Raw genomic sequence first — 26,318 nt, forward strand, 5'->3', positions numbered from 1 at the left:
CAAGATACAGTGAGGAAGCAAAGCACAGGGCCCAGGTCGGTAGGACCGTAACTTCTACAATGTGAAAGATGGCATGGCTCAAGCCACTCTCAGACACTGGCATCCAAGGGCACGATCTGAGAGCCACATAATCCAGTAAATAGTTAAGCCATCTACATTGCCTTGAACCATATTTCTCATGAAAAAACATAAGCTAGTTAGATTACCATTTCACACAAGAAAGGTGGTTTGCAAGAACATTCAAATGTCATACCTCAAGGTGAAAGATCAACTTGCAAGTTTCATCAACAAAGTAGTTTGTACATGCAGCTTGCAACATAATCTAAGCAAGTTGAGCATGGTCAACAACTTCAAATGCATGCACCAACATAAGGGCGAGTGCTAAAGATTAAGAAGTGGTTAGTTAGGCACTTTTCTTTTTTTATTTCTCTTCATGTTTTGTATAATTTGTTCCCAAATGTTTTTGCATTTGTTATTATGCCATCCAAGAGAATAACAATCACATGTTTGTGAGTGTGTTTAGAATTTTAATGGGTGTTAGAACTCTAATAAAAAATTATTTAATGTATTCTGCCTCTATACACTTCTCTTTTGACTATTATTCATGTTCATTAATGACAAAATTGACGTAGATGTATACTTCCACTATAAAAATAAGATTTTTCCTTACAGAAATTGTGCAATGAAATGATCAAAATCACAAGTGACTGTTTCAATATTGAATATCTTTAAATCCACATTACAAAATAGCCAACCTATATTATAGCAATAAAGAAAATATTTTCTAAAGAAAAAGATACAAAACCAAATTATGTAATCAACAAATCATAATTCTTACTTGGTCCAAACTCAGATCCTGTTCATTTTGTAAGCGAGCTAGTCTTGAAGGGGATTTCCAAACACGGACTAAGGTATCGAACACAATGCGGTTGGCATGCAACCAGTTGGGCATCAATTTTACCAATGCTGACACTAGAGTAAGCCCCTGAAAATAAGAATCTGAAATATCGCCCATGTTTGCATGAGTTTGAAGACCAATATTTTCAACCCCAGAACCTATAGAGCCATCATGCATGGGAGCAGAGGAACCAGCTGAGGTCATGGGATCTTCCACCTTTGGGAAGAACTGAGGAAATGCACTTGCAAGAATCTTCTCAGGTGATTTGGCAAGCTCATCTCTTAATGGCTGACCAGCTTCAGAACATACAATATGCAAGAACCTATTTGTACAATACAACGTAAGAAATGACTATTGTCTTACAATGAAATTGACATGCATGTTACATAAGTATATAAGCAAATATTACCGCCTAAAGAATCTGGGCTGATTCAATCGAGCAAGAAAATAACGCACTGCATCCGTTGCATAACGATTTAAATATTTAGTAAGTGGGAGGCGATATGGACTGTTAAGCTCACTGTAAAGTTGACCCTGGGGTAAAGCACCTTCCAAATCCATTGTAAGAACAACAAGATCATCAAGAAACTTTCCAGCAGCTGGAGGAAGCAGATGAAACAGGTCTATGATGGCTGCCACAAATAAGCACATCACTGGTTAGAAACACAAAAGACAATTGCTACAACAGACCAACAGAAACGCAATACTTACCAGCTGCAATCTTTGGTTCCTCTCCAGCTTTCCAAGATTTCTGACTCTGTGCAAGTTTTTCAGGCTCTAACCATTTTTTTAGGTGCTCTAGTAACTTATTTCCAAGTGTTACATTGAACCAGCTAGATAGAAGCTCTAGCAAACGAGCTAGGCCTTGCAATAGGGGAATTGTGAGACTTTTTGTGTGCGCCAAATTCACTAAGATGGGCCTGAGACTGCTCTGCAACAGTTCTTTGGGCAACTTTTGTTGCTGAACAACCTAAAAGATTCACAAACCCCAATAAGTAACTCCCTTGTTAGCTAAAAACAATGGAGAACATTAGCAAAAACTTCAATTTTGAAATCTTGAATCAAAACATATGACATAATAACAATACAAATGCAACTGTTTTACATATCAGTCCAAGAAAATATATTAAACACTAGAGTTCAACAAACACCTGCCGAAGTCCTTCCTTGGCAACAGCGACAATTTCAGGTGTTCGACATGTCAGTGATTTAAAGAACATTGCAATGACCTTTGAACGAAGTTCAGCATGGTTTTGAGTCTTAAAATCAGCCCAGGCCATGGTAGTACAGAGCAGCTCAATGCAAGCCGTCCGAAGCTTATTTAGTGTCAAAGCAATCTTAGGATTCATGAACTTTCCAACCCATACAGCTTCATCAGCTTCAGCAACTAACAAAGCTTCTTGCAAGAAATTGACTAGCTCTGGCGTCAACTTCAAAAGCGGGGGCCTCAACGCCAGGCAAAAATTCAAGGCCATAACTGTTCCAACCTGAAAGTGGCCACAGAATCATTGAATTTTCAAGAACAAAATATACATAAAGAAATCAAAAGATGGGAAAAATTGACGTCCATTACATGATACATAACATTGCAAGTAACTCAACTCGGACAACTAATAAGAAATGCCACTCAATTTAAGAAGGATTTAAACGCCAAGCAAAACAAGCACATGAATAATATTGTTCGACAAGATAGGAAGACATATACCTGTTGCTCGGCATTCTTACTCCGGAGGGGACGCATAATAAGAGGCTGAAGCAAAGGAGGATATAAAGGTTCAAGCAACTCAGAAACCTCACTTCCTGTTCGACTAGCCAACAGTGCCAAGCATGACTGGACATTCTTTCTCACAATAAGAGATGCACTAGGATTAAATAATTCAGCAGCAAGGAACTCAACAACCCCTTGGAAACTTTGCCTTCGAGATTCACTGTTTGCCTCGTCAACATTGTTTACAGCACGAAGCACCTGTGTGAGCACTTGACTTGTCTCCTCCTGTTCTTTATTGGCATGTGCAGGAAGCCTCTTGAGAACATAGACCAAACCACGAACAATCCTCACTTGGAAAATGCAGAGAGTCTCAACAGTGACTTTCCCGACCAAGGCACCGAGACCCATGACACCACCAATCTGAGCTTGCCATGTACTTCCATAACAACTGTGCAAAAGACGAGGCAAAAGCTGCTCAAATACAGGGATACGAACACCAGGTGGCGGTGAGTACACAGGATTCATTGATGGACTAGAAATCATCATTGGAGTGCCAGGGCCGGCCCTTGATGTCATTATACCAGTGTGTTTTGAACGTGCAAGAAAGAGAAGGGTCTCAGAAAATATATTTAAAGCATTAAGGGCAGCTTTGGCATGGGCTCTGTTTTCATCAGCGAGCACATCCACAACAGCATCTAAAAATATCAGTGGGTCTAACTCTTTCAAGTTACCAGGACTACTTCTTGGTTTGGAACTAGTGTTACTGGCAGAAGCAAGCACAGAAACACCATGCTGACCAGATGTGCTGGGTGCATTTACTGTAGAGGAATAGTCTAAATGGAAAATCATAGCAAAATGCCGGCACACGTTTACAACAAAATCATCATCTGGCTCCTGAAGATCAGGTTCTGCACTAGCTGCAATAATGGTCATTAACAGAACCTTGAAAACAGACTTCTCTGCCATTAGTTGCGTCTTGGTCTTTACACCCAAGTCAACCTGCAAAAAAATGAACCTGCTTAGAATATAATGCACTTGCATCTTGCTGATTAGAAACATTATCATAGCACATTCTAAACCATGCAGTCAGGTAAACACAACTGTTCCATTGTTCTGATCTGTGAGAGATAGACAAGGATTCTATGCTGGTACTTTAATGTGATGATATAAAATGCTACAACCACAATGACCAAAAGGAAAGATATGCTCTGAACCTAAATGTGGCAGTTAATAATAACAATGACAAGGAGAAATGAATAAGTAAAATCAATGTAACCTTCAACTCTGATGCTTCTGTCCTGCGGCGGGAAGGATCCACAGCTGAAACTAGCAATGTTGACAAAAGTCCAGGAGTTACCCCATCACCAGTTACATTCCCTTTCAAATTCAACAATGACAATAAACACACACGAAGGAGCTTGAGCGCATGCTTTTGATAAAAGGAATCAACACCAGCATTATTATGTATCACTGCTGCAACTGCCAGGTGTATGCATCGATCTAAAGGGACCAAGAAAGGTGTTGATGGCTCAAAGGTGAGTATAAAACGAAGACCATGCTCAGGATTCTCTTTGCACTCAAGAGCAAGGGGCTCTTGAAGGAAACGCCTGTTCCGGCCTCCTAATTTACCAAGGAGCTGTAGAGCTTTTGCACCCCAAGGATAGGGTTTTGGTTTCAAATGAGACCATAAAGCTAAAATCACTTCAGACATAACATTTGCCATACTTGGTTCCAAGAAATCTGGATTTAAACTATCAATCCAAAATTCAAGTGTGCGCAATCCTAAGCCCACTAACTCTTCACTCCCTTTGAGAGACAAAACTAGAGGTTTCATAAGACGAGGAAGGTACGGAAGCAATGAACTTAAGCGTGCAGGTAAAGTTAAGCAGAGCTCAAGAACCAGATCTCTCATATCTTCTCCAGTTGGGCCTTCAACCATGGCCAACAACATGTTAAGGCATGGTTGCAACATAGGTATTAAATCCCTTAACAAAAGCTCAAATTTTCCTCCAGTGATTGATCGAAACATAGTACGAAGGAGCTGTAAATAGCCATGTGGTTTTTCAACTTCAGTTGCATTCTTCACGCAACATTCCATGATAACGGAGACATGTGGTTGTAAAACACGTTCACAATCTTGAGGAGCCTTGGAAATAGCTATAAATGAAAGCCGAAACAATTGCAGAACGAGCTTCGCGGCAGGAGTATCTGGGTGTTTAAGAGCATCAAGTTTGCTACTGACGAGAAAATTAACCAGAACATCTGCGAAGTGCCGAAGGATTTTGAGGTTTTGCAGAAGGGTAGAGAATACATGAAGCAACTGGTTATTGCTGACCATGCACTCAAAAAGCTGAGGAAGGCATGTCGCAAACATGTCCATGAGGTTTCTAGGTTCCATTACAACAAAAATTTGAGAAAATTGTTGCAACATGTCCTTTTCTTCATCTTTTTCCTTAAAGAGAGCCAAGCAATGGACACCACTCTTAAGAACACCTGAGGCAATACTAACCTAAACAAACCACGAGAAAGGCTTAGAATCATATCATCCAACAAAAAAAAAAACAAGCACAACATATTTGTTTAATATATACCTCATCTTCCCTCATCCCTTTTGACCCATGTGGAACTGACATGTTGGATGATGGAGAAACCTGAACCTGTGGTGCACTAATATGAGTGATACTCCAAACTAGTGTCTTCATACCTGCACAGAAATCACCTCTTTTGTCAACAGCTAATGTGGGAAATAAGATCCCTCCATATATAGAAGTTTTCAAGTACATTAAAGAACAATTCAGTCAGATAACATAAGTATTTTCAAATACACAAGGCAATCCTAATCAAGGGTAACTATATCCTAAAGCAGCATTTGAACATTTGCAGGCATCAAGTGCCCCAGGTTGCAGTGAATACATTATTCTATTCAAATACTGGACAAAATATACATATTCTAATACATGCACACACACACACACACACACATGTATGTGTCTGCGCGTGTCAGTAAACGTTAAGCTAAAGTTTCCAAATTTGGAAAACACACTCAATATAATGGCAAATGCCTGCCTTTTGGAGAAAAAGCATTGGGCAAGTCTCAAGACATTTCATTCAGAAATTAGTGCTACATTACTTACACAAAAAAAAAAAATGCTATAATAAAACAAGGCAACCACCAAGACTCAGAACTTCTAAATTTCTAGAAAACTGTGAGCGGTTCATTCCTTGTGACAACAAAGAAAGATGAGCGAACAGACACCAAAAAAAAATTTATGTTGATACACAAGAGGTAAAGCCCAAGTGATAAGAGGTATTTAGAGCCCCTCATGTGCAAATGATGAAAAACAAAATATTAACAAAAAATATGAAGAGACTTACCCATGACCAAAGTCTTAATCAGCTGTTTACAATCACTAATTTCCTTGGAATGTTCCAGGGGCCCCTGTAAATTAAGAACCGCCTGCAACAAAGTCTGGTGTCAAAAACAGTAATTGGCAGATCATAACAGCAATGAAAGTGAAAATCCAGCAGAAAACATTACTTTTGCACTATCAACCACATACTTGAGAAATCACCACACAATAGTAATTAACAAATAGCGCTCTTCCTATACACAAAGTCTAGAATAGTGCAATATCACTTATTCTTCTTGTTAAAGAATAACTTGTTTTGTGTATTGGGGCATTTCTGTTATTTTTATATGCTTTAGGATACTTATTTTTATTGAGGTTATTTTTGTCCTTTGTAAACCCTAAACAAACATTACAAAGAAAGATAATATTGGGGCATGGGGTGAGTAAATCTCAAGTACTCTCTCCTCTCATCTCTTTCCTCTTTTCTCTCTTCTCTCTTTCTTTTCCTCTTCTTTTCCCTTTCTCTCCAGTTTTGATACTTTTTACTGTTCACAGCCTGCTCACGGCACAATTTATGGCACTGTTCACACTTCACAGTACTGTTCATGAGTACTGCTCACTTGGTATCAAAGCACTGATCAGCTAATTATCGTCTTCTCTCTTCTTTAAAGAAATAGCTAACTTTGTTTAAACCAAAAAAAAAAGAAAAAGGAGACGGGGAAAACCCTAATTCTATTAGTGCTGATTTCATCGAGAAATATTCATTTCTGTGTGTATGAGGCCAACATGGTGGGTGTATTGTGCATGTTCATGCCATTGAAAGGTTCCTTTCTTGGATGTGAAAAGCCAAGAGGAACAAGTGTGAAAATGCTGCAAGGTGTGCTGCAGGAATTGTGAATGACTTGTTTTTGGGTTTCATCGTGCGTTATGGTGGAAAGGGCTTTGTGCATCGGCTTTTAAACAGACAAGCGTTCTCCCTATAGTTGATTGAGAAGTTATCGTGTGTGCTCTCTGCGGTTTTGGGCTTAGTAAATCTGAAAAATGTAAAAATAGGTAAAAAATAAAACACAGGAAATTACTTTGTCTTCTTACTTTTTATGCATTTTTGGTTTTTAAAATTTTGGTTTTGAATTTTGACTTTTAAGGGCTTCCACCTATTGCAGAAGCCCTTGAAAGGTAAAAGTCAAGAGAAAATGTAAAACAACAAAAAGATAAAAGGAAAATTCATCCAAATACCCATGAGAGATGAATTATTTTAAATTCTACCCATTTGGCTTAAATTCAAATTACCCATCAAAATACACATCATCGTGACTTGGAATAGTTGCAATTGTGCAAAATGTTAAATAGTTTATCTCTTATGGTTTTTAATAAATTCCCCAAAAAAATAAAAAATTAAAAGAATTATCAACTATCTTCATTTTTTAAAGTTCTAACCAGTTTTCCCTCTCAAAACTCACAGGTTTTTGTTTGTTTTTATTTTCGCTGTAGGGTTGCAAAATTGAAAAACTTGTGAAGTGTGAATTGTGTGCTTAATAGGTGATTTAGGTGTCAGGGTTGTGAATTTGTGATATGGTTATTGGTTGTCTATACTTAGGAAGAAATGGTCTTCCACTTAGTACTGAAAGGGAAAATCAGACCCAGCATGTGGTCATGTAAAATAGGGTCCTAAAGGGAGATAAAAATAAAACTGTGCAAAGATTGTGGCAAACAATTAAAGGGAGGTGAGATCCATAGGGTTAATGAGCATCTGGCCCACAAAATGGAGAATGTATGGAGAATGTAGACAAATGCCCAAGGGTTTTCTCTCACTTGATGTTCAAGATGCAAAAAGACATTCACCATCATGTGGTTGAGAAGTAAAGAGAGGCAAGAAATTGCCGATGACAGAGGGGACCTTTACCCAGCCTAGGATTAAGAGCTTTACGGTACTTATGTTAATGAGGGAGGACAGAAGGCTAACTCCTCTTCCACACCTTCGGTGTGTTACATCCTTCAGAGGACCACCTCTGACAACTTAGCCAACCATAAAAAGTGTGTTCCCTAGGGAAAAAGCAATCACAAAGGGCATGTCTATGGCTCAGTGGCTTTATCACAATTCTATCCCATATGCCCTAAGCTCATTCTAGTTCCAACCTATATTGAACATAGTAGCATCTAATGTTGAAAAATACGAATCCGGCAGCCTACTTGTCTAGGCATTTGGGCACTAGGCAGCCCCGTCTAGGAAATTTAGGGGTCTAGGCCCTAGGGAAGCTGTTTAGAGAGGTTTGAATCCCTCAAAATGATCTTAGAAACTATAGTTTTTGAGAAAGAAGCACAAAACACATTATCTAAGTTCCCGATACACCATATTTCATATGTATATATATATATATATCAAAAATGAACTTGCTATTGAATTACTTAGAGTCATCATAATCATCAGAGCCTTTTTCCAACCATTTGGAATCAGCTAAATCATGGAAACTTTTGGCAAAGTTTTATGTTGGCTGCCTACCTAACACGACCCACCTCCTTTACTGGGGCTTGGGATGGGTTAAGGGAAAGTTTAAGGTCCTCACCCTTCTTAGACTTACTTAGAGTCCAAAAGTCAAATAAGAGAAAAGAAAAAGATGTCCCATAGGCCAATACCCATTTCCCAAATCAACATTCCACAAAATCAGCATTCTACAAAAAAGAAAACACTAACAATCATGAATAGCACATAAACATTAAACAAAAAAATTAAATTAGATTAACCTTTTAATATGCACTAGATCTTGGCTCAAATCAATGACTGGTGAGAGCCAAAAGTCTTCTTTCATAAGCTAATCAACCCACAAAAAGTATCAGGTTGATTGCTTTCAATTTCACAAGAAATCATATACTTCGAGAAATTTTTCAATATTCAAAAGATCATGTTTTTTAGGAGATTTGCTCTCAAATGCAAGCAAAGTAGGTTTTGGGGGGTTACAATGCCCTACCCCAACCCCACACAAACAAAAAAAAAAAGACTCTTTCCTACCTCTTTAAGGGGGGCATTGACATTTTTTGCCCTCAGTGAAGGGCATATTTCCACCTTCTCACCGAAGCGCACTGGGCGCCTAGGCACCCTCCTAGGCCCTTATGCAGGTGGGAAAGACCTTTGGCCGCCTAGGTGGCCAGGCGGCAGAAGTTTTTAACACTGGTAGCATCCATAGGTTCAAGCTATAAAGGCCCCTCTTATCATGATTCTTGGACTACGTTACTTAAGAAGAATGTGGATGACATGGACATAAGGAAGTACAAATAACCACTCGAGGAGAAATGGTGAGGGAATGGTGATCCATCATGGCTAATGGGCGGAAATATAATATAGACAGGTACGTGGTAAGCTAACTTCATTTCCTGGTACTCTAATCCAATACTACATCCTATTTAATTTTCATTTTCAAGGGATTGGTGGTCACAACTTGGTGGGGAGGTTCCAAACCTTCAGTTTCACTCTCTCTATCCTCGACCAAAGTTATAGTTCAAGAGGTTCTAAATGAAATTAGAGCATTTTCCAACGCGTCCATATAGATAAGTGAAATAAGTTTGAGCATAAAAGATAATATTTTAGTAAGCTTTTTTACTTCCATAGTTGTATTTGTGTTTACATGTTTTTGATTTATAGTTTTCTATAATTTGGAATGTTGTTGGAGATAGGGCGACAAGAAATCGAAGTGCACAGGTCTCATAGACTTGGAACGGCTTGATATCGTGGACGAATGGGTCGTGAAGAAAACGAGGCCCGCTCTTGAAGGTCTTGAAGACCAATTAAAAATTTGCAAGGAGTTGGAAGAACCACCACAAGGAGGTATATTAATTTTAAATTGTTTAGTTATTTTTACTTTACAAGGAGGCATATTAATTTTAAATTGTTTAGTTCTTTTTCTTTCAAATTTATAAGTTTTAACTATATACATGTAGAAGTACGTGGATTAATTATTAATATGTAAACTTCCATATAGGTGAAGTGAATAGTGAAGTGAATGAGGATGCCATAGAGTTTGATACTGTGGATTCAATGTTGAGGAAGAAGACGACAATCAAGGGAACGAAGATGATGACTTTTGATTACTGATTGCATTTGTTTTGATATTTAATTTGAGACTTGGTCTTTGAGTATAGTTTTCACTTGAATTTTGTAATATGATTGAAATTGTAAGAAAGTTTTAAAGTCCGCGGAATCATGGAAAGTGGATTGTGGACTTGCGAAGACATGTGGTGGAGTGTAGTGTTCTATTTATTTATGCTTTCAAAAGTTTATATTCATGATTCTGACTATGAGCATCTTGAATAATTGTTTTCATGTTTTGAGCGTCAAATAGTTGTTTAGAGCAATGAGTCCCTAATGCTTGATGGGTAATTTTTTCTTGTAACATTTGTCACAAAAAATTCTACTTTTTTCTAGATTTTTTTTATTGCATGTTTCCCCTTTTTTGGTTTTTTACTTATTTATCCATATTTTTAAATTTGTAAATTAGATCACCAGTCGAATCTGGCTGGTCTAACCAGACCGGTGCCCTCATCGGTCCGATCCTAACAACAATGACTTTGAGGGGTGGCTCCTTTCCTATCACACTCCCTGGCCCTTACCAGGTTGGCAGCCAATCCTTGCATGTTAGTTCAAGATTGTTTGTGTACAGGGAAGGCTAGAGTGGTGTCCTCCCCTTAGGAGAAACCTTAGGGGAGTAGCTTGTGATATGCTATAGAAGTTGTTGGCTGATTTGAGGCATGCGTTCACCCCCCATGCTGCTGGTCCTCTGACAAGATTGTCTGGATCCTTGATAATCCAGGTCATTCTCAGTGAGATCTTTCCTCACATAAACATCACACAAGTTCCATCCTGCACGAGTGATATAAATCCATACCAGACCACAGAGCGATAGCTTATGGGTTGCTGGCCATATTGGACAAAGATCATTTTGGTGATCATCCACATCAAAAGGTTTCCGGTTCCCCAACATATGCTACTTAGGAAACATAGAACTACCTCCTAATACGTTGTCCCTAAACCAAGCAGGTGTGGAGTTTTTTTATTATTATATTAAAAAAAAAAAAAAGTTTGGTGTTTTTCTTTGAGATAATGAGAAACATGTGCATGTAATCGAAAAACTATTGACCCATAGGCCAAGCATTCAATACATCGAACATAGGGTGAGGAACCCCAACTAAACCAAAAAAATGGGGAGGCCACAGCCAAAAGAAAAGGAGGGGCAGAGCTGAAACTAGCTAGTTCCTACAGTCCCTGAGGCCGCACCATCCTTGGCAAGCACATCAGCGATGGCATTGGGCTCCAGCCAAGTATGAAAAAGGCTACATTAATAAGCATGCACAAGTCAATAACATGGTCAAATCAAACACTTAAGACACCACAGGCATGCTGTGGATGACCTTAAGGCCCAAGCCATGACATTCCCAGAGTAAGGAGTTGCCCAAGGAGGGGATAAAGAGTTTGATGCCTTCGAGGACAGAAATAGTTTCTGCATTGTTGTCAACAATGCCAATGAACCCCAAGAAGGAGAGGGTGTGTCCCTTTGCTCTAGCACCTTTCCCAACCAGCAACTCTTTGGTATATCGAAAGGAGGGTAATGAAAGGATCCTTACTAGGCACAGGCCACGCCCGCATGCCCCTCCCCAACTCCACGCCCCACCCCTCCCCCCTCTCTCCTCCTTGCCCCATCCACTGCATGAGGATAAGAGATGTGATCATTTTCTAAGCTCTTGTACGAGCCAATTTTCATGGGTTGCGAGCTCAGGAAATCATCTTTGATTGGATTGCAGCCGCTCAAAGGCTGAAGCCTAGACCCAAACCACAAGTTAGATAGGCCCCCCTCCAACAGATATCATTAAAAGAACCTATGATGATCGCTTCCTCGGCAATCCAAGCTTTGGTGTGGGAGGAGTGTCTAGAGATAGCACAAGGACTGCTTTAATGTCCTTCTCAAACCTCGTAGGGACTTACAACTGTGTCGAAGCATTGTCACTCCCCCAATGTTCAAAAAGGTGCAAGCAACTGCATAGGCGGTTTGGGCTCTGGGCCGCCTAGGCGGGCGCTCAGACCCAAAGGCAGCTTGTGTTGTCTTTGTTTTCAAAGTTGGATCCCCCATACCCCCCCATTTTATCGTATATATTATATAATAATAATTAAAATTAATACTATTTTTTAGTTTACCAAAAAAGTAATAATTACTATCATAAGCAAAAAGTATTTTCGATAAATTAATAATTACGAATTAATACTATTTTTTGATTTACCAATAAATTAATAATACTAGTACATGCAAAACGACAAGTGGCATAAAAAAGTCTAATTCTTCCATATATTAATTAAAATTGAATTACTACTATTTTTTTGTTTACCAATAAATTAATAATTACAAATTAATACTATTTTTTTATTTAACAATCAACTAATAATTACTATCACATGCAAAAAGAATTTTTGATAAATTAATACTTACGAATTGATACTATGTTTTGGTTTATCAATTAATTAATAATTACTGTTACATGCAAAAAGCATTTCGATAAGTGGCATAAAAAGTCTAATCCTTCCATATATTAATTACAATTGAATTAATACTATTTTTTGGTTTACCAATAAATTGATAATTACTATTACATGCAAAAAATATTTTCAATAAATTAATAATTATGAATTAATGCTTTTTTTTTTGTTTACCAATAAATTAATAATTACTATCACATACAAAAGGCATTTTCGATAAATTAATAATTATGAATTAATATTATTTTTTGGTTTACCAATAATTAATATTTATTATTACATGTAAAACGACAAGTGGCATAAAAAGTCTAATCCTTCCATATATAAATTAAAACTGAATTAATATTATTTTTTGGTTTACCAATAAATTAATAATTATTAATTAATACTATTGTTTGGTGCAGGTCAAGGCGACGCCTAGGCACCCATCTTTTACACTGCCTAGGTGGGTGCCTAGAAAAAGTTGCCTAAGACAAGCCGCCTAAGTAGCTGGGCGGCCGAATTTTCGTTCATCTGTCACTCGTGACAAGATATGAGGTTTTACAAATACTCCTTGCCTCTTATCGTGGAAGGTGACTCAACATGTTATAGAGTGGGCATCTAGAGGCTCCCCTTCTTCATGGCATTTGGTAGATTATGAAGGAGATTCTAACTTGTAGTGAAGTCATCGGTTGCTTGTCAGCACAAATCTACAGGGAAGCCAATGAGATGGAAGATAGCCTTGCTAAGTAAGGCACAAAATTAAGCTCCTTAAACATACATATGGCCCCATTCCCATAGACTTTCACACCATATCCTTGATAATTCCAATCCCTGCCCCATGTCCCTTTTTGTACACTTGAACTTGAAAATGTGTTAGACAGACCTTCTAAACCATGTAAAATCTTGTCATCATGATAAATCTAAACCATGTAAAATCTTCTCATTGTAATAAATAAAAAAAGCTAAATAGTCTTAGCCAGCCTTTCCTCAAAAGAAGTACATACCAAACTTAGCAGCACTGGCTAACATTGAAGAAGGACTTTTTCTTTTAGTCACTAACATAGACAAGCTTAAATCTCCAAATCAAACAAGATCAAGTATAAATGAGTTTGAACAATAATCTAAATAAAGCTTCTAAGAATTAACCTGCACAGGAAGTTCAAGCTTCGATCTTAACGTGCAACGTTCTTTTCCATCCTCACCATCTTCAAGTAGCTGTGGCATTCAGAGAAAATTGCTAAAACTTCAGTTTGCAAACTTCATAATTGATAACACATTCTTCATCAAAAAAGAAAAAACACCTTCATAGTTGATAATACAAATCATATCCAAAAAAGAAAAATGATAAATCCAAGCATCCCAATCAGAAGTAACATGAATAATGAAGAAGATGTGAAGGAGACAATAAAAAATAACAAACTAGTGGACCATGTTTAGACTGTTGTTCCAAATTATAACTCAAACTAGTTAACACAAACACAAAAAAGAAAACCATTAGTGAACAAAATAATGGTTGATCCATTTTCTCTTAAAGTTTTGAGATTGAAGCGGTTTTTTTTTTATTTTTTTTTTGGCATCCTCTGGCCAATGAAAAGGCCATTCTGAAGGTCAGGCTTTGGAAGATCCTCAACTTCATCCCCCTGAGAATTATCTACCTCGGAAGGTGAGGCCTCTCAGAAAAAGTGAGTGATCCATCACTTATAACAAACAAACTTGCATTCAAGGGAAGAAGATTCTAGAGAAAAAAAAAAAAATTCAGATTTGCAGATTTAGATTTTCAAACTAAGGTTTACCCAAAGTTCAAAAATTTGCTGTCTTTGAGTTTTCGAGAGGAAAATGAATCCCGTGAGTTAGCAAGATGGAGAAACACTAACCCACAAGTTAGCATTTATTTTCTTTTTCCCAACTGCCCAAAATTCGGGTTAAACCTTTTTCATTAATTCCATATTTGGGTTCTTATTCGAATCTTGAATTAAACTTCGTCATTGCCGGTCCCAAGCCCGGATAGAAAAGAGGAGGGTTGTGTTAGGTTTGGCAGAGAGCAGAGAACTTTTACCGCATCCCTATTATGAATCTTGATCCAACATTATATGCGTATGCTAGAGCGTTCCCAAGTGACATGTTGTAAAGACACCTGGGTGCTGTGATAAATGAGCAAGGGTCTTATGGTCAGACTAAGGGTATGGCCCTTGGTAGAGCGGAATGGCAGAATAGGACATGTAGACAACCTCAAGTAGTTAGGATAAGGCTCAGATGAAGATGATGACGACAATTTAAATATTGAATTATTTAGGCTCATCAAACACCATTTTGAACCATATTGAATTAACAAATTCAAGATCTTGTATCCCATGTTATTAGAATATTACAAGCATGTCAAACAATTGACGTTGCTAATGGCTTTTCTATTTTCTTTTAACTTAATGTCACTAATAGGATATTCACCAATAGTCTTTAATGCCTCCAATAGGTTTATATTGTCTCCAAAGCAGCACTTTCTCTCGATAAACTCAATAACTTTTTCATATTTTAATGTATATAAAATATTTTGCTTAGGTTTTTATGCCTATAGCATTCTTACTTTTCCAGGCTTAGGAGATGTTGCCTTTAAGGGAGGCAAGCATCCAGTATGGGGGTATGGAGCGAGACTCGATCAAAGTTATAGGTGGACAAACTGCACATAGTGTGCGTAGGAGATGTCAAGAGGTATTAATCACCTAAGGCCAAAACATTACCACACCAAAGCTCGGGCAATGGTCAATCTCACGGCAGTGTGCCTATTGATGATGAAAAATTCGGCCACCTAGGGCAGCCTTCTGAAGCGAAGGGGCCCTAGGCGGGCATGTACCTGGGAGACTGCCTAGGTGCCACATCCTGCCAAGGCACCAACCGAGGCAGGTGCCTTAACTGAAAAATCAAAACGAAAAAAAAAAAGGAAAAACAATGAGAGAGAGAGAGAGAGAGCAATGGAATTTTTGCAGTCTCTACATTGCATTTATGGCACTCTCACCCTCTTCATTGAACTCTCACTCTCCATCACAATTATGGCACTCTCTCTCTTTATTATGTAGTTATTGGAAATGTCTATGATTCCGACTCATTTCAGGAATCGGAATCACGGAATTGGGGGTGTTTGATGATTCCTATAGCTGGAATTGTTGTCCGTACAATGCAAATCACATGTGATTCCCACTATATCACGATCCAATAAAATCAGAATCAGCATCCTATCAATTTGGAATCAAGTTTCCTGCCTTTTTGGAATCACACATCAATCCACTTCGATCGATGCCATCCAGAATTGCCATTCAATAAAATAGGAAGAGTGATTCCTATATTGTTGGAGTTGATGGGACACCATCCAGAATTGTGATTCAATAAAATAGGAAGAGTGATTCCTATATTGTTGGAATTGCTGTCCCATCAATTTGGAATCAAGATCCCTACCATCCAGGAATCACGCACCAATTCAATATGGACTATGCCAAAGGTTTTATGCACGAAAAGATTTGAAGTTCTATATTTATAAGCTTGAATTCTGGACTCCGTATAACGAGTATGATTATCCAAGGCTCCCATATTATTCGGATCAATGTCTTTTACAGCCCCCCCCCCCCCCCCCCTTCCCTAACAATGGTCTTGGTGTATTGAGTGCCTTTTAACGTAGCTCTCCACAACTAATAAAAACAAGGCTGAGCTCCATTAGGTATTCACTTTCTTAGAGTTTCTAGGACTCTAAGAACATAATATGTCGTATGTGTTTCTCATGCTTATTTTGAGGAAGAACCAAGGAACAACAACTTCTAACTAGAAAAGAGTCTTCAAGATGTGGACCTTGAGCTCTTAGAGCACCGTATGCTTCGATGCTTTATAGAAAAAAATTTAACATCGGGGTCTGTCGAAAGTGAGGAACCAAAACCAATATGTTGAATGTGTTTTTTTTCCATCTCTTGATGATGAAGGAAAGATATGCATGTTCTCACTCGGAAAAGAGTCTCCATGATGTCGATCTCGAGCTCCTAAAGAACCATTCCCTTCGACAATTTATTGAAAAACCCTTCCAACATCGGGGTCTATCAAAAGTGAGAAACAATTTCTAGTTTCATGAGGTGGGTGATGAACTGGTTAAGTACTTATCTTCGATATCCACAAGGCTCAAGTTGAAAGTGGAATATTTTGGTTGACACTTGCCTACAAGAGACATTAATATCATACTTTGCTACTAAATCAACAAATCTAGAAATCTACATATGAATCTTGACTCCGTGTTATTAAAACTTGAACTCCATGCTCATCGAAACAATGTTCGGTGCATCTATGAACCCCGGGTTTTGATGTTGGGAACCTACCTTACAAGATACATTGATTCCCTAGCCCTAAAAATTGGGATCACTTGTGCACCTATAAATTGCAAATTTTGTGAGATGAATCTAGATTCTCAACTTCCAAGAATCGGGATTCAAAAAAATATTTGGAACCAGTGTTATCAGTTTGCTTTGCTTCGGCCGAAGAGGCAAAAGTTTTCCGATTTTCAGCCTACACTGAAGCTAAGCTCTGGTGCATCCGCTTCAGGCTGCCTCGGCCCGCTTTGTTCTGATTCGACGTCTTCATTCGAAGCACAAAAAATCTCCCACTAGATATGAAATTAGAGAGAGACAGAGAGAGCCAGTGAGGGGATTGATTCCTGGTAGATCTGCATATAAATGGAGAAAGTATCCATACCCTATAATGCAGGAGAGAGCCAGTGTGGGGATTGATTCCTGGTAGATCTACTTATAAATAGAGAAAACATCCATACCCTATAAGGCGGAGATCGATTCCTATAAACCAAGGTTTAAAAAACAGATTGGTAACCCAGATCGGCCACCCCAAAATCATGTCAAATTGGTGGATCAGCAATTTGGATCAGAGAATCGGCTGAATTAGCAAGATCTGGCATTAAAAAAATTTCAAAAAATCACTAGAATTTCTTAAAAATCTAGTTCTCTAGGTTTCCAAAAAAAATAATTCATTACATTATAATTTTTTATTATTTTACTGAAAATATAAAAATACTGAGAACCTTTCTCATGCATGAGTATATGTTATCCATTACATTCATTTTATTGTCAAAATCATATTTAAAATGTAACTCATTGCAATAAAATGGATCTCTTTAACAGAAAGTTTTATAGCAAAAAAAAAAGGAATCATACAACAGTTTTGGACCTTTTGATTTAAAAGAGAGAGAAAAAAGATATGACCTTCACAATGAGCTATCATGTTTTTAATAACTAAAATGGCAATCGGGGAAAAAGCAATGACCCCCCATTTCTGTTTTCTCACCACACATTCTTTCGTCATTCTAATTTTTATTTTGGCATAGTTTTTTTTTTTTTAAAGTAAACAACCTCAAATTTCATATTAAATAAATCATTTCCAAAGTCTCGCCACATGGTTATTATTACAAAATCTTCTCCACTACATGAGATATAGCAAGCAAAAAGTATACGTTGCCAAATAAATAGATCTAAAGTGTAATAATTAGTAGAGACCAAAATATAGAATTGGGAAACTTAAATCTGTAATAGTGTTCTAATGAAATTAGGAAAACTAGATAAATAAATTTATGCTTGAAATGAGGAAAATGGATAGAGCAACTTGAAAACAGATTTTGAAGTGGGTCCGCCTTTTCTGTTTTGAATGTCCGATGAATTAGTGCTATTTGCCACAAAATTCAATTGCGCCAAAGTTTATCCACCCAGTAGAGAAGTTGCTATTGTCCCACAACGGGGACTTGAAGACACAAATGCTTAAAAAGATTATGGCTCATACAATGTGATGGGTTGGCTACCACTCGTGCGAGGCAACCTAGCTAGCGCAACCATGGGTAGAATGAAAACATGAAATATGGGATGGGCTAAATAGAAAAACTTAAATAGAAAATATAAATTATGAAATATGGGGTGGTGCTAATAAAAAAATTCGACTCTTTCTAAAATCAAATAAAAATTGCAATTGGAAAAAAAAACTTGAAAAAAAACGGCCGGTTCCTCATAGGAAAAATTTCAAAAAAAAGAAAAAAGAGGGGCTGATTCTCTGACATAACCAGCAGGTTCTGTCACTAGCAAGAACTGGCTAGTTCCCGATATTTTACGGGATCTAGTTCGGCCCAACCAATTCCCGATCTGGATCACCAGTTTTTCAAACCTTGTTGTAAACTACTCCATAAAGAAGACAATAGAGTTTTGAACGGGAAGCGATATCACCCAATAACACATCACCATCATTAGGGTTTCGAAAGGTCAAATTCTGACGGAAACACATATGCATAAGAGAGAAGCGTGCTCAAATCGTCTTGTCCTATGCTATCGAAAAAGTGATGAAGACAATGAGCACCATTGAGCTTTGTCTATGATTTTATGGACCATGGATCATGAGATGGTTATTGACTCCTAGGAATGCAATAACGGGGTGCTATTATTTCGACGCATTTGATAGTAAAATTTTGTTTCAACTTTTAGACTAGAATAAGATGGGTCGGGATTGAGGGCTGAAATTTGAGCCGAAATTTCATTTTATTTCAGGGTCGGAGGCCTAACTATGAAGGAAATCAAGCGAAGTTTGTGATTTCAAGTGTGCACCAATTTAATAGTGGGGAGAGTCAAGAGCTGCACACAAATTGTCTTTTTTTAATTATTTTTTATTTGAATCTTTTATTTCTAAATTTTTATTATTTAAATATTTTTTATAATATAAATATATACTTTATTTATATTAATCTTTTAAAAAATTCCAAAGACTTCCCCCGAATTGGCCGAACCACTTTGCTTCATTTTACCGACCAAACCGAAGAAGGCTACGAAACGAATCTGGCAAAATTGTTTCGAAAGAGATTCGAGAAATTTAGAATCGTGATTCCTATCTTCCGAGAATCACTATTCATCATGGAAAACTTGGTCTAGGATTCGGATAGCTATAATACATACATTATATTTTGATCTTCCATGAGTGGCAATTAAGGAGGAAAGCATAGGAGTACAATCCAATCAAGTCATATTTGTGGTCGATACAGTTTAGAAGTGGGTGGTGGAACATGAGGAGCCAATTCTGCTGAAGAAGGTGAGGACAAGGAAGAAGAGGGTGAGGACCAGCAAGGAGGAGGTGAACTGCCAACATGTGAATAGTTCGTAGGAGATATAGGTGTTTACGTACCTACAGAGGGATATGGGGAAGGCAATAGTGGGTAAATGGGGGAGGTGATGATTCCGACACCACCCAATTGCAACCAAGACAGCATCAACCCAAGCCCCATAGCAGGAGGGTGGGACAGAACATAAGGGATGGACCACCCTTGAGGACTACAAGTTAGGAGAAAGGTGGACCATGCACGTAATTCATTCAAGAGCCGATGGGTGGGTATAGTCAGCATGGCTCTCAAGAGTCTCTCAACTCTCAGACTTGCACATCAACCAGCTCAAGGATTTGTCTCAACAGTTCAGCTGAGGTATTCAGGATTCAAACAACTACGAGTTAGCTCATCATTCGTTTTGGTATTAGATAATGTCTTTTGCACTATGTAACCATTCCTGACATTTGTTTGCCCTTGTTGATCCGTTTTAGTTTTATTTGTTGCGATTAAACTTCATTTATACTGTGAAATGAATTATGGCACTCAAGCAGAATCAAAATCCTAGTATTTGCTAATGGGCACTTTTAACAATCCCACAAAACTCAATTTAAAAAAAAAAAAATTCTTTTCTCTTCTTTTCTTTATTTTTTTTTAACTATACATGAACGTTGAACTGGCTGGATTGCAGACCTAGACTGGCCCAGTAGCGGGCTATTTCACCTGGCCAATCTGGGTTTCAAAACACTGTTATAACAAGTTATGCAACATCAATCACCCAGGCCGACAACCTATCCAGCAAATGATGAGCCAGTAAACAATAAGATGATTATGGCATAGAATTAAGTCTATAATTGACAAGTCTTAAACCAAGAATTAAGTCCCACATACATGACACAAGAAGTGCTTGACCAACCAAAAAATGTTTATCTAAAGGCTCACTCATGAACTGACAGCCAAAATTAATAGCATAAACAAAGTAAACAGCCTTCAAAATGCTTAACAAGTGTTTAAACCAAATAAAGGTTCATTCTCTTCATAATAAGCTCCAAATCAACTCAGCTTATTTCCCTGACACATCTGAGTTAGATTTCTTGTCTTTCTTATAAGATAATCATGTCGGTTTACTGACCCAATGTAAGTATGGATCTGGTAGCAAGAAAGAACCAAATGCATCTAGAACCTCAAGAACCTTCCACTAAAGCATGATTCTTTCATGGTATGACAACTTAGAGGAATTTCATATATGAAACAGGCATGAAGGACTCAAAAATAGAATGAGAACAGAAAATGATTCAGCTGACAGCCCTTGCTTTTAGCTTGCTCAAACAAGCTATTGGCGCCAGGCATAAAACCGTTTCCAGTTCCTGATCTGGGACCTTTAGGGACAACTTCATCTCAGAAACAAGAGGTTCCATGTGGTTGCACAGGTTCCTTAAATATAGGAAAGGATGTTTCAAATTATAATTTTCAGTATCACAATGCTATTTTACAACCTCCTAAAAATAGAGTTTAAAGAAGGGAGTGTTGTGGGGCTTAGGGAGTAATAGAAGCAACAAACATCTAATGTAAACCATTTCCACAGAGAATGTAAAATATCACCAACTGGCATGATCCCTGAGCCACTCCCTAACTTATTCATGACAAATACTTCGTAATTTAACCTTTTGCAAACAAGATCCCAGACGGGATCAAACGAAAAACAATTCAACCAAAACATGCAAAAGGAAGGCAATGAACAACAAGGAACCTAAAATTGAATAACCGCAAGGAAAGAAATTGTGATGGCACACAAAATACATCCAGCCATAAGCTTAGAAACCATAGTAGTCCATCTATAACTAACGTATACCTGAGGAATGGTGCGTTTGAAGGTGCCAAACTTCCCAACAAAAGCATCCAAAATCCGCCCCTGACAATCCACAATAAACATTAGGCATCCAATGTAAATATATCATATAAATGAAACCAACAAAATGAGTATGATAGCATCTAAAACAACAAACAAAAAAGAATCCGACAGTCACATCTAACCAGTAAAACCCTTCCTTCTTCCTTGATTTGTTGGTCCATGCCTCTGCTAAAGATGGGTTCCACCTACAAAGTGGTCAAAAGATCATAATAAACCCACATTCAGGCTCCTGAATCCCAGTACTATGTCTGTGCACAAGCACAGATCCAGCTCAATTGAAAATGGTTAGTAGATGTCACCAACAAATATGAAGCATATAAAGAATGCACTCAGACCAGATTCAGCATTAGCCGAGCGCAAGTAGTTTGAACACTCAGAGGCAAGGATGAATCATGCATGTTTCTCGAAAACAAGTAAATGATTCGTGACAACTGCAAAACAATCAAATCATATTAGAAACTTAAAATTATCCATTAAAGTAGTAGATACAAACCACATCACCCAAAAACAAAAAAAAATAGCAAAACATAGCATGCAAAAAGTGAAAGAGATGCTATTCCAATAAGTAATAGATGACGAAGCATGAAATGAAAGTCCACATTAAATCAAAACCTAGAACCAACTGAAGTATCATTCCTTTCTTTTTCTTTTTGGAACCATCAAACATACATGGTGATCCAAGTGTTGCCCAATATCTGTGCAATAAAGACCAGAAGCATATCAAACAATGTTGGTCAAAGGACTGCCAAATATCCAAGCAACTGCACCATTATCATGGAGTCAATCTTCCCCCGCACATTCTGCCACTCACTATTCCATATATCGTAGATTACAAAACATTGAGTAGTTTTCCTTTTTAGATATTTCCAGAAAAAAAAAATTCCAAAACACAGGACATCAGGCTCCATTGCAAACACTGCTGTGTCTGAGGGGAATACTACACTGAAACACCCCAGATAGGGCATCACTTAAAAATATAGAACAGCAAATTGCATTTACAAAAGCAATCTATGCAAACATCCCACATGATCTCATTTACAAATATCACATCAATGGCAATCCATAAAGGTTGGATGTCCATAAAGAGAGACATCATGGATATCTAAAATGATCATAATCAACAAAGGATGTCAACCTGTGCAAGAGACAGATCCAATCGGACATGATGAATAAGCTCAGCAAGAAGACTGTAGGCCAGTGGTCTCAATGTCTCAAAACAAGCACGACCAGTTCCTACTAGAACCCTGAGAAGCACAAAGATGTGACAAATATTAAAAATTGAAATCCCACAGAGACGTACAATCTAACCTAGTGAACAGATCACTCAAAACAATGACAGACATCCTGGAACATTTTTACAGTCAGGGCAAAGAAATTCAAATAAAATATATAACCAAAACTCGAAAGCTATGATGTGCAGATAGTTGTACACTTAGCCTACCATGTCATATATTGTGGACACAGACACTGATATTGGCTATTTGTAAATATAAAATGCATAAAATACAATATTATGCACTATGATGGGCTTATTAAATCTTTTCCTATATGTATGTGCCTCTTTAAGTGTACGTCCATGGGAAAATATCATTATGAAACCTAAAAGTCCCACTTATTCCATGATTACTCCCCACCTTTTATCCATATCAAGGAGCATTAAGTTTATGAATATTTACTTCCACCCCCTACAAATATCCCTACCATTCTTTTTTATAGTAATCCATTAAGTGCCTCATAATTCTCAAATAGCACTTGCATCCTTTCTCTCTCTTCCCTCTTAATTTCTTATTTCTCATAACACATAAACCTAACCCTTTGTGCCCCCCTTCTCTATCTTCCCACTAGCTATGATGGTAGAATGGAGTATGTTAGTGGTGAGTCAAGCACTCTTGTGATTCACTAAAACACAAGTTGGGTTTATGGGTTTTTGAGAAATAAGAACAAAGAAGGAAGAGAGAGAAAAGATATGAATGTCATTCGAGAATTAGTTTGGGCAACTTAATGAGGATTAAAATAAAAACTGGATACTTGTAAATATAAAATGCCCTAACTATTAAGATATAAAATGAATAAATACAATATCATACATTATGATATGTTGGGGTTACATATCTTTTCCTATGTATATATGTATTAAGATTTTATCTTCCTGCTAGCCTATGTTGCATTATAGGTCAGACAGCCTAGATTTACATATCCGAATGGCCCACATTCACCAACAGGGGTAGAATCATTTTGTCATCTTTTATTGTGTATGACTTTTAAATATTTTTCTTGTGCACTTAGTTTCAGCACACCCCACCATAAAATTTCAGCTCAAAAGGATAAGTAAAAGGAGATTAAAAAAATTGAAAAAAGTGTCCCTATACAATGGCCATTGGATGTGCTCAGATTGAATAGACCAACTGGCTCACATAACAGTTTCCTAAATATGCATACATACATACATATAGGCATGTGTGTGTGTGCGTAAAAACGATGAGGCCTGGCCACATGTATACCTTAGCTCATAAGCCCAATGCCTAAGATTGATTCTGGGCCATTGGACACCAAGATGTGTTGTGGTTTTTCTTTTTATTTTTATTTTAAAAATATTTTTTGTTTGAAATTTGGGATTTGAATATCTTTGCAAACATTCTTCTGGGCATATTTGCCAATCTCACTTTTCTTATTAAACTCTCTTTGGCAAATAACTCCATCAAAGGCCACATCTCTGCAAGCATCAATGGATTCAAAAACCATTAATAGAAAATAGATAATAAAAAAGTACGAAGATGAATAGTTGTTGAAGGGTAGAGAGATCTCTGAAGCTCTGGAAACCATCAGCCTCGAGGATGGCCTCTTGAGACGCCATCCACCACTGACCCTTCCACCCCTTTACCATTGCTACACACCTCTTTCAACCACCCACATCCTCCTACACCCTTGGACCACACCTCCCACTCTGCAGCCTCTCATCCTCCCCCACCTCCCCACCCGGTGCTTGACTACGCCTCTGCCCTTAAAGCTTCTTGTGCTCCTCCTATCGCTTCCCCAGCCCCAGTTCCCTTCCCCGCTGCGGCTCCGACGACACCGTTTTTCCTCTCTATCAATTCTCCCTTACCCAGTCATTTTGCCTCCTCTCTTATCTCTATCCTTGGTCAACCTACCTCCTGCTTCAACGGAATCATGGATTCCTCCTTAGCCAGCCACTTCAACCCTCGCAGAGATGACCTCAAAGGGATAGAATCGTGGACCCGTAAACTTTGGCAAGAACCAAACTTCAAGTGTAAGTCCAAGGCAGGAGGAAGTTTCCTGTTCACCTTCTCGTGTTTCCATAACGCATAGAAAGCTCTCCAGGGCAGTAAGCCTTCTTTCAAAGGGGAGACCCTCAACTTGACTACTTGGAGTGGTGGCCTCAGTTCTTCACCCAGAAGAAAGATTTGGCTGAGGGCTTTTGGAATACCTCTCCATGCATGGCATCCTAACATATTCAAGGCAATAGGAGATACCTGTGGAGCCTTTGTCTCAACCCATTGGAAGTCGTCAGAGTTTTTGCCGATGGGAGCAGTCCAACTCCTCATTGAGTCCATCGATCCCCATCTCATCCCTCTTTCTCTTTGGTTAGAGGTAGAGGGCCATTATTTCAGAGTGAGCACAGCCTGGTTCGACGCCTCAGCCCATACCACCCCGGCCAACCCCGAGACCATCGTCGAGATCACTCAGGACCACCAACCAAGGACTACGGCAAGGGCAAGGCAATAGATCAGGAGGGCTGGTCCACGGTGGTCCGCAAGAAGGATAATCAAAATAGCTTCCAACAAGGGCGCAACCGCAGCTCCAATCCATCTGTCAGCGTAAAATCCACCGATGGCATGCCCAATCTGGACCCCAAGTTCCCTTGCTCCACTGCGGATAGCCAGCCCTACCCCAACCCCTCCATCACTACCGTCCAAACCCCGACACCCATACCACTATCTGCCCATTCTCCCTCTCGGTCTGCCAAACCCACGCATGATGGACACGTCAACCCGTCCATCATGTCAACCCTTCGAGTTGTCCCCGCAGATACTCGACAAGTGCCCCCCCTTGATAAGAACCCGTACAGGCCACAGGTTTCATCATTACCATCGACCACCCTTTTCACTCCCATGTCGTACACCACCTCACCTACCCCGTCAACAGCTGGCAGCAGCAAACAACGCTCTTTCCTGGAGCTAGATCCCGAGATAGAATCTGCCCTCTTGGCAGAGATGCCCATGCTCCCCTACCCACCCCTCTCTCTTCGGCTCGGCACGAAGAATCTGACCCCTCAACCTCTAGCTCAACCAATTCACCTCCCCTGCCCCGGCCTTGACCTCCCTCATTGAAGCAACTCATTCGGACTTTCTCAAGCCCATCAAGGTCAACCCATCCCTCATTCCGGCCCTGCAATCTCCCCTATCTTAGTCGATTCCCTAGGTCGCCTCACCACCGGCTTCCATCTCTTCTGCCCGTCTTTCCCTTGAAGTGCTCCATCTTTCCACCCCCCACCTCGCGTTGCCCTTGCCGGCAAACCCTCCTCTCTGGCAACACCATCCCGTGCCCCTCAAACCCTTCACCTTCCTGCAAGCCCAATGCTTGGCCTCCGTGGCTCAGCCCAAGACATTGTGGAAACCTCAGCCATATCCCTTTCCCCCTCTTCACCCATATTTTCTGCCCCCGGCCCTTCGCACCTCCCTCCGGTGCCCATGCTTTTCCCCCTCTTGCGCCATCCCTCTCCCTACCCCTCTCTTCTCTCCTTCTTTCGCAACCTGTTCCCTCGTTCCCCTCGCTCCCCTCACTCACCCATTCTTTCTTCCTCCCAAGTTTCCCCTCCTCTATC

The 26,318-nt window shown here is 38.9% G+C and overlaps 1 protein-coding gene across 5 annotated transcripts in view; it reads right to left on the minus strand.

Moving 5' to 3' along the window:
• LOC18432797 (uncharacterized) overlaps positions 1–26,318 on the minus strand; it is a 77,893-nt gene that overhangs the window by 15,421 nt on the left and 36,154 nt on the right. For 3 of the 5 annotated variants that reach the window (XM_088846495.1, XM_088846496.1, XM_088846494.1), the window contains 13 exons: positions 22,611–22,719; positions 21,811–21,906; positions 21,598–21,660; positions 21,416–21,475; positions 13,602–13,670; positions 5,982–6,063; positions 5,198–5,310; positions 3,883–5,115; positions 2,604–3,605; positions 2,050–2,385; positions 1,610–1,868; positions 1,308–1,530; positions 839–1,220 (listed from right to left, as the gene is read on the minus strand). In XM_088846495.1, the coding sequence (XP_088702621.1) occupies positions 839–1,220; positions 1,308–1,530; positions 1,610–1,868; positions 2,050–2,385; positions 2,604–3,605; positions 3,883–5,115; positions 5,198–5,310; positions 5,982–6,063; positions 13,602–13,670; positions 21,416–21,475; positions 21,598–21,660; positions 21,811–21,906; positions 22,611–22,719 (4,027 nt within the window). Of the gene's footprint in view, positions 1–838; positions 1,221–1,307; positions 1,531–1,609; positions 1,869–2,049; positions 2,386–2,603; positions 3,606–3,882; positions 5,116–5,197; positions 5,311–5,981; positions 6,064–13,601; positions 13,671–21,415; positions 21,476–21,597; positions 21,661–21,810; positions 21,907–22,610; positions 22,720–23,976; positions 25,805–26,318 lie in introns of those variants that run through there. The other 2 variants (XM_088846498.1, XM_088846497.1) reach the window with 2 other exon arrangements.

The sequence above is a fragment of the Amborella trichopoda genome, chromosome 9 (genome assembly GCF_054954075.1).
Source record: "Amborella trichopoda isolate Santa Cruz 75 chromosome 9, AtrichopodaSantaCruz75HAP2 v2.0, whole genome shotgun sequence".
In the NCBI taxonomy this organism is placed as follows: Eukaryota; Viridiplantae; Streptophyta; class Magnoliopsida; order Amborellales; family Amborellaceae; genus Amborella; species Amborella trichopoda.